The 8,932-nt window shown below is 49.7% G+C and overlaps 1 protein-coding gene across 3 annotated transcripts in view; it reads left to right on the top strand.

The window, feature by feature from the left end:
* Window positions 1–6,891, top strand: part of E2F2 (E2F transcription factor 2) — a 22,071-nt gene extending 15,180 nt beyond the window's left edge. For all 3 annotated transcript variants that reach the window (XM_019650107.1, XM_019650108.1, XM_019650106.1), the window contains exon 7: window positions 3,472–6,891. In XM_019650107.1, coding sequence (XP_019505652.1) covers window positions 3,472–3,737 — 266 coding nt within the window. In that variant the 3' untranslated portion in view covers window positions 3,738–6,891. The remainder of the gene's footprint in view (window positions 1–3,471) is intronic.
* Window positions 6,892–8,932: the final 2,041 nt, after the last annotated feature.

Genomic DNA, 8,932 nt, shown 5'->3' with positions numbered 1-8,932 from the left:
CAGTGTCACTGGCCCTCATATGTGGGATCCGAACCGGGGCCCTCTGGCATCCCAAGCGAGTTCTTAACCATCGCGCCACTCGGCCGGCCCTGGATTCCATTTCTTTAACCCAAGGGGTGACAAGCGATTGCCTGAAGATCAATTGTGGCCTGTTTTTATATGGTTCGTGAACTAAGAATGGTTTTCATATTATTAAAGAGTTGTAGGGGAAAAAGAAAAGAACATGACTGGGTGACAGAGACCCTAAGTGTCCTGCAAAGCCTAAAATACAGAAGTTTGCGGACCCCTGATCCAACTCAACCCTTCATTTTACATAAATAAAGTTGAAGCTCAGAGGGCAGTGACTTTCCTAGGGTCACACAGCAAGTGGGTGGTAGGGCTTAGCCAAGAGCCCAGACTTGCCAGTCTTCTTTAGCGATCTCTCCTGTGCCCTGGCCTGGTCTGGGGACCAGGGCTTCTCCCGGCACCAGCCATCTGTCTCTCTGGGCACCTCCCAGTGCCTATCTCCCACTCCAGACCTGTGTTCCACCCTGTTCTCCCTCCTCCTGCTGCATCTGCCTTCTCATTCTACTGTCAACATGTGCACAGCTCTCCAAAGTTAGAACCACTTTCACTTTGTCCTCGGAGACCTTGGGCGGAGGTGGGGACCCTACAATGTAAGCAAGGGCAAGGTTCTTACCTCAGTTGTACAGATTAAGAGTCTGAGGCCTGAAAGGACTATAGAGGCTGACAGAGCAGTTGGTGGTGGGGCCAGCCCAGAAGCCAGCTGTGTGCCAAGGTTCGTGCCACAGCTGCCCCTCTCCACCCTTGCCACGTGGCCTTTTAGTGTTGTCCCTGTTGAAGGGAGCAGGAGGAAGCTTTCCAGAAGGTGTACACACATGCACGTGCACACGCTCCATGCTCTGGCCTGAAGCAGGGTCATTTTGAGGTCTGAGCGCCAGGGGCCACGCCCAAAGAAGAGGCCCCTATAGTTTTGGGGCCCAAGTTCTGGCCCAGCTCTTGCATCACCAGGGGAATTGCTAACCCTTTGGGGCCTCAGTTTCCCTTATCTGTAATGGAAGGGGTTTGAACAAGATTCGACTCTAACATCCCTCCAGGCTCTGACATTCTGAGATCATGTGGCTGATGGCACAGGAGTTGAAATTGGGAGATGTGGGTTTGAGTCCGCACCTCGCCTCCTATGACTTGGCAACAGTGGGCGAGTCGCTTTAACCCCTCTGGGCCTCTGTTTCCACATCTCTAAAATGGGGACACTTCAAACTCCCTCAGGATGACTGAGTGGGTTACAGGAGATGTGATTTTTTAAAAAGCTTATGTGAACCGAGGACCACTTCAAGTATGTGTGGCTTTGGAGATATGGAAGTGAATACGAGCCATTCAGACTGCAATGAAGGCACAGATATTACAATGAGCAATTAGCAGATATTAGCAGTTCTCTTCTGGATGTGATAAACGCCAAGAGAGAGCAAGGTCCGTCCTGCAGCAGAGGCCTTCATGTGTGTGACCCCACTTACTAGTTCCAGCCACTCAGGTGGATCTTTAGTTTTCCTTTTGAGAAAACTGAGGCACAGGGTCCTACAGCTGGTGAGGTGGGGTTGGGGTCTCAGCCCATGTCCTCACTCCCAAGCCAGGCTTCTTACTACACTACCTGCAGGCCTCTGCAATGTGCTAAACAAATATTCAGGTTTTTTTTACTCATTCAAATACGTTGAGCATCAGTTTCCCCATCTGTAAATAGGGGTGACAGCTTTGCCTCCCGAGTGTCAGAGGAGGTGAAGCATGCCTCTCCTTGAGAACAGAGCTGGGCCTGGTAAGCCCTTGGGGGATGGGAGCCATTATTATTATTGACAAGGGCCGCACACAGATCCCATGCGGGGTTTCTGCAGATCAGCTGTTCTTTACCTGTCTTTACCATTTAATCCTCTCAACAACCCTGTGAGGTCAGTATAATCCTGCCCATTGCAGAGGTGAGGAAACGGAGCCTCATAAGCATCAAGTCCCTTGCCCGCAGTTGCACAGCTAGGAAGAGGTTGATCAGGCAGTCTGGCATACCCAGCGCAACTGCATTTTCAAAGCAAGGCTTGGTTGGGCTCTAAGGAATGACTCAAACGGTGAGATTCTGGGCGTCGGGATATATTTGGCAGGGGATTTCCAGTGCCCTATGCCACGTCCCTGTGTAGGAAATCACCTTTTTACTTCTCTGTGGAGATGAACTTTCTGTACTGAAGAATAGCTGATGGCCAGTGTCGCTAGAGAGGTTGAGTGTAAGCTGTGGGAGGGAGTTGGGAGAGGGAGGAGAAAGGTAGGCCGGGGCCAAATCATGCAGGGCCTTCTCAGCCTGGATCGGAACTTGGATTTTATTCTAGGCCCTTTTTCTGTCAGACGTCAGAGCACAGATGGCAAGGGGCAAGGTGGAAGCAAGGTGACTGGTCAGGAGGCTCCTGCAGTGGTCTAGGTGAGAGAGGAGGGGGCTAGGACCAGGACCACAGCAGTGGAGCGGAAGAGCAATGGGCAGCTTAGAGAGTTCATTTGATTGTGGAGATGACCAAACTTGCGGCTGGATTGGATGCAGGGCAAGTGGCAGGATTACAGGTGACGCCTGGGCCTTTTGGCCTAGGCAACTGAGTGGGTGGTGATGCATTCGTTGTGATGGGGGAAGACGAGGGGACATAGGTCTAGGGGAAGACCAGAAGTTTGGTTTTGACATGCTAAGTTCTAATGTAGCTTAGATATCCAAGTAGACATGTTGCAGGTACCCAGAGCTCAGGGGCCAGGTTCATGTCAGAGTGTCCTCTTGACAACAGTAGGTCTAGAGAGGGATTTAAAGCCATGGGACCAGCTGAGAGCACCTGGGGAGGAGTGCAGCCAGAGGAGAGAAGAATCTGAGGATAGAGGCCCGGGGCCTTCAGGGTTAGAAGTTGGCATTGGTTCAGTGGCATGGTGGGGACAGACCCCAGGGTGGAGTGGGCTGAAGAGTGAATAGTGTCAGGGAAGTAGACAGCACAGGGAACCCTTGAGAAATTTCACTATGAAAGGGAGCTGTAAAATGGGCTGGTAATCAGAGCGTCATGAGATCAGGGAAAGACAGGAGTTATTAGAGTATGTGTGTCGATGGGAATGGTCTAGCAGAGTGAGAGAAATTGATGCAATAAAAAAAGAATGATTTCAGGGGCAGAGGCCTTGATGGTGAAAAGGGGTAGGGTTGAGTGGAGAAGTGGAGAGTAGGTTTTGAGAGCAGGAGACCCCACCCACTGTCAGAGGAGAGGGGAGAGAGTGTGGGAGAATGAGGGTGGTTGCTAGAGCTGGTGCCAGGAAACGGAGTGTGTCCCTGTGCCATTAGGTGTGGGGCAGGATGGGAGAGAGAAGAGAAGGGTGCACAGTCACCCAGCAAGGCTGTTCTCGTGCTCTGAGGTCTGACCAGAGACTTTTGGCCACCAGGGCCAGGCATAACCCTTGTCTATTTGTCTCCAGCGCCAGCGCTGACTTCCCAGCAGGTCCTGTCACCAGCGCCATCCCTTGTTCCTCTGGAGGCCACTGACAGCATGCTGGAGCTGTCATACCCACTTCTGCAGCAGACTGAAGACCAGTTCTTGTCTCCAACCCTGCCGGGCAGCTCCCCTCTGATCAGCTTCTCTCCGCCCTTGGACCAGGATGACTACCTGTGGGGCCTAGATGGGGGTGAGGGCATTAGTGACCTCTTTGACTCCTATGACTTTGGGGACCTGCTGATTGAGTGACTCTGCCTACCCCCATAGCAGCCCTGTCCCTGTCTCTACCTCCTCACAGACAGACTGACAGGCCCTCTGTCTGCACAGGGACTTTGCACACAACATGCTGCCCTCAGGGTATGGGGAGGGGGAGGTCTCCTCTCCTCTCCTACCCAATCGCCTGCTGAAGCTGTCTAGGGGGTTCGTGGAGGATACAGGTGAGGAACATATCAGGGTTTGGTCCTGTCCTTCCTAATGGCAGCTGGGCCCGGGAAGGCCCATTCAGCCTTTTGACCTCTGACCTCTCATGCGAAGGGCCACAGGCAAGGTGACCAGGTTCAGGGAAAGGCCCTGCCACTACCTTTTGAGGGGGTAATTAGGACCCTCAGTTTATTGAGAAGCACTTAATGCCTTTGTATTTATTTCAGCTTGAGTTTTGTTTGTGTGTCTTCCCTGAGTTTTAGCAGGGAGATTGTTCTGGTTTCTAGTAAGACTTCTCCTCAGACAGGCCCAGCACCGTCTGTTGTCCAAGGACAGCCCTGGGGTTCCAGGGACCCAGGCCAACTCCCTGATTTCTCCACAGTGCTGGGGGCTGGGTCTCTGAGGGGCTGTCCAGTCTGGAACACTTGTCGCACTTAGGCCTCCTAATTCTAGTACGTGGCAGCTGAGGCACCAGCCTTGAGTTCCTGGTCTCTTCTGTCCCGGAGATGGTTCCAGGGAGCCACCCCAGCAAAGGCGGCATTGAGGCTCCTGAGGAAACAGGAGCCGCCAGATAAGGAGACCCCTTCTCTGTGGAATTCCTTATCTCGCTACCTTAGAATGTAAAAAATGATCCTCCAGGGGAAGAGCTCTGAGGAAACACATGTGGCAGTGGCTGCAATGGCTGCCGCAGCCACCTTTCCTCCGTTTTTGCCTCTCGCTGGGACAGGCTGATTTACTCTGAGGACCTGGGAGGCAGAGGCAGCTGCACCACAGAGAAGGGTGAGATTAAGACAACTGTTGGAACGCACTTCCTCTGGTAGCTGCTGGCATCATTCCCCCTGGAATTTTTTTTTTTTTGCCTCCTTTGTGGAAAGGGGTGATTCTTTAAGGACTTCCCCTTCCCTCTCAGCTCTCACACAGATCCCCAGGGACAGAGGTGACCAGGACTTGATGGCATGTTGACTCCTTTTGTCACAGGAATGCTGAAGGGGTGACAGAGAGCCGTCTTTATCGCAGACCAGACTTTGGCAGCTAATGGGGAGATGGGCTTATATTACCTCTTTAGGTTTGGGGTCCCGAGAAATTCTTTTAGCCTCACCGCACCGCCCAGAGGTTGACTATCCCGTATTGTCCTTGTAGCCCAGCTGGGTGTGGGGGGGTCAGCTTTCTCCCATCCAACCTGGGTGAAGGTGCTCTGGGCTGAACCAAGCTTGTGCCTTCTGGAGAGAGGCAGCCATGGGTGGTGGTCTGAGAAGCCCACCACCTGCCCTCAGGGAGCTAGGTTCAGGGGCTCAGCTAGGCAGCACTTTTTTTTTTTTTTTTAAAGTTTGTAGCAACAAGTTGTTTTAAAACATGAATTTGGCCCTGTGGGATTGCTCTTGAGCTGACCTATTGGCATCTGAAGTTTGGGAGGTGGGCTTCTTTGAGGGTGGGGTTCCGATGTAAGCTAATGTCCAGCTGGGGTCAGTCGTGCCTTGTCATTTGCTCAACTTCCTGGGCCTCCGAGTTAGTGGCCTCTCAGGAATGCTCAGCAGGTCACAGGTGCCCAGCCCTGTAAACAGGGCTAATTTTGTATGATTTACAGAAATGCCTTTGGTCTCCCCTTCTCCACAGTTCCACAGGGCTCTCACCAAGAGCCTGTTTTGAAGCCCAGCGGGCCCAGGACCAAGGGACCACCTTGGCCCTTGGGTGGGGGAAGGGGGTGCTGCATGGGATCTGGTTTGGGGCATGTGGGGCGTTGCTGTTCCAAGGTCTCTGCTGGACTACCATTTAGCCACTCACCATCTCTGAGGACAGAGGTGTTGAATTTCCAGGCCTTGGACTCTGTCTAGAGCGTTCTTCTAGAATTAAATGAGAGAAGAGAAGAGGCCTGTAGGACCCACTGGGAATGAGTTTAATGGTGAATTCTGGCCAGAATTCAAGCTCATTCTCCAAACACCCAGCCATAGGGTTGGACAAAGGGGCTGCCCCTTGGGCCCGTGGCCTGTATCTTGAGCAGCTGCCCCTGCCCACTTCTGTGCTGTCCACCCCACACTCTGCCTGGCCCAGGGGCTGGACCACTAAGGCAAAGCCTCAGGCTAGGGGTAGAAAACAAGTTTGAGCCTCTTTCTTGCCAGTGACACTTGAAATCTGCCAAGTTTCATCAAGTGCTTTAAGAAGGCATTTTGATGGATATTTCCTCTAGAGGCCAGGTAAACTTTAAAACTAGGGCAGAAGAAAAGCCAGTTTCTTTCTGAGGCACATTATTTCTGTTAGGAAATTCCCCAGCTCCACCAGCAGCCCCAAGTTAGCTGTGTCCCCAGGGGCATCAGGGGCTCCAGGGAACCTAGTAGCATTAAATTGTTGAATAGTGATGGAGATTCTAAGAGATTGCTTAAAACCAGGGACATACTCCCGTGTTTCTTCCTGTTGAAAGTGTTAGCTAGACCAGGGTGGTGTCTCTTCACTTCTGCAATGCTAGCCTGACTAGTATGGCTGCAGAGAAGACGGGGGCAATTGTGAAGCTTGTAAAACTGGCTCTAGGATGATTTTGGCTTTATTTTCTCTCCCCAAGTGTTCTTAGCATCAGCTCTGCACAGTGTTTAGAGTTTTTAGTGAAAGAGTTTGGATGTCCCCGCCTCCGAGCATTGTGTGGCTTAATGCATTTGGAGTGAAAGCCTTTTGGGGTTATTTGTAAGCAACTTTCTGGTTCTTGTCATTGCATCCCGAGGTTTCCACCTCATCCTGGGACTCTATTCTTCCACGAGAACCCTCAGTGGCCAGAAGCCCTGCCAGCCTGCTGGCTCCTGGGTCAGTGAAGAAGCTTTATATGTGGCACATGTGTCTTGAGGGTGAAAGAGCCTGAGAGAAACCTGGCCCCGGTGCTGGGACTCTATACAAGTCACTTATCTCTGGCCTGGTTTCGCCTTGGGTCCTACCTTGATGAGCACCATGTAAACCTCCTTGTGTTGTGACAATTCGGCATTAAACAACTTGTCTCCGTTGTGCTTTCTGAATGTCGTTACCAAGTGGGTCTGGTCCTCCCAGGTCAGGCGTGGGGACTCCTGACCAAGTGGCTGATTTCTCCCCAGAAACAATCTGTCATTCCCTCACTGGCCTATTACCATGCCTGAAACCTCACCATTAAGACACCAAAAAATTGGCAGCACACAGATCTGAAAAGTGAGCACCTGCCCTGCTCTGCCTCCATCACCTCTCACCTGGGCTGTTTCAATGGCTTCCTTAATATTCTTGCTGCTACCCAGTCCTCTCCATCCATCCTCTATCAGTGGTTTTCAAAGTGTGTCTTCAACGTTACCTGGTAATTCTGAGAAATGCATATTCTTAGGCTTCACCCCAAACCTTCTGAAGAAGAAACTCAGAGGCTAGGACCCAGAATCTGTCTTAATAAGCCCTTCAGATGATTCTAATGCAGCTGAAGTTTGGGAACCCATGCCCTCCACTACCCCAGAGAGATCCTTCTAAAATGCAGTTCTAATTATGTTGCTCCCCTACTTAAAGGATGGTTCCTCTCTGCCCTTAGGATGAAGTTTCCCCTTCGCTTGGCATGAAAGTCCATGTACAGCCTTACACCTGGCTTACCCTCCCTTTTCAGCCTCACTGGTCACTCCTTTCCATCACCCAGAGCCACATGGGATTTTTTGTCAGTTTTCTGATGGAAATGAATAATAGTCCCCATCCTAAGGATGCTCACAAGACAGACACATAAAAATAATAATTACAAACGATGTCATAGTTGCAGTAATATACATTATAGGAGTTAGGGGGGAGTGGTCATTAGGGAAGACTTCCTGGAGGAGGTGATGTCCAAACTATGTCTTAAAGGATAAACAGGAGTAACCTGGACTTAGGGAACATGGGGGACAGAAGTCCTCCCTTTCAAGCAGAGTAGTCAAAACCTTCTGTCCTGTGATCCAACACACAAGGGAAGGTATATGGAGCGCTGCTTACTGCCCCAACCCTGCCAATTTGGAGCCCTAGAAAAGCTCCCTGAACCAATGAGGTTGACACAGACCTTGAGGGCAGTGGAATGAGGGGACAAGGTCTGGGGGTTCTATTAGACCACAGAGGACTAACTGACTAATGAGAAGGATCTGGAACTTGACACTAAAAAGTCAGTTTACATAGGAAGCATGAAGACAATCTCATCCAGGTAAGCAAAGCAAGGTCGGAGGTTTGGGACATTAGTATAAATAAGGGAACATAAAAAATGTAATTTATTAAGCTTTTACTCTTTCTGGACCCAGTGCTGTGCTAAGCCCTTTACACATCATAATCTCATTTAATGCTCATTTTAGGAAGTTAGTGTTATTATCACCACTTTAGAGATGTAGAAACCCTCAATTTAAATAAGTTCCCAGGTAACCCTCACACTTCGCTGGTGGGAGTGTAAAATGGTACAGCCATTTTGGAAAACAGGCAATTCCTCAAAAAAGATAAACGTAGAACTGTAGGACCCAGTAATTCTCTTCCTAGGTGTCTACTTAAAAATGAAAACATGTCCATGCAAAGACAAGACTTGCACATAAATGGTCATAGCATCATTACTCATAATAGCCCCAAACTGGAAACATCTAAATATGCATCAACTGGTGAACAGAGACAAAATGTTAGCTCCATACAATGGAATATTACTCAGCCATAAAAAGTATACAATGAGGATCCACTGATACAATGTGGATCCTCAAAAACAATATGCTAAATGAAAGAAGCTAGTCCCAAAAGATCACATATTGTTGATTCCGTTTGTATGAAATGTCCAAACAGGCAAATCTAGAGACAAAAAGTGAATTAGTGGTTACCTGAGATTAGAGGTAGGAATGAGATTAAATAATTGGGCATGAGGGCTCTTCTGAATAGATATGCAAAAATTCTCAACAAAATACTAGCAAACCAAATCCAGCAACAAAAAGGATTAGACACCAGGGAATTTATCTCAGGAATGCAAGGTTGGCTTAGAATCTGAAAATCAATTAATGTAATACATCATATCAGTAGAATAAAGGACGAAAACCACATGATCA

The sequence above is a fragment of the Hipposideros armiger genome, unplaced genomic scaffold (assembly GCF_001890085.2).
Source record: "Hipposideros armiger isolate ML-2016 unplaced genomic scaffold, ASM189008v1 scaffold_138, whole genome shotgun sequence".
NCBI lineage: Eukaryota > Metazoa > Chordata > Mammalia > Chiroptera > Hipposideridae > Hipposideros > Hipposideros armiger.
The sequence above is the reverse complement of the archived record's forward strand: the minus strand, read 5'-3'. Positions and strand labels throughout refer to the sequence as shown.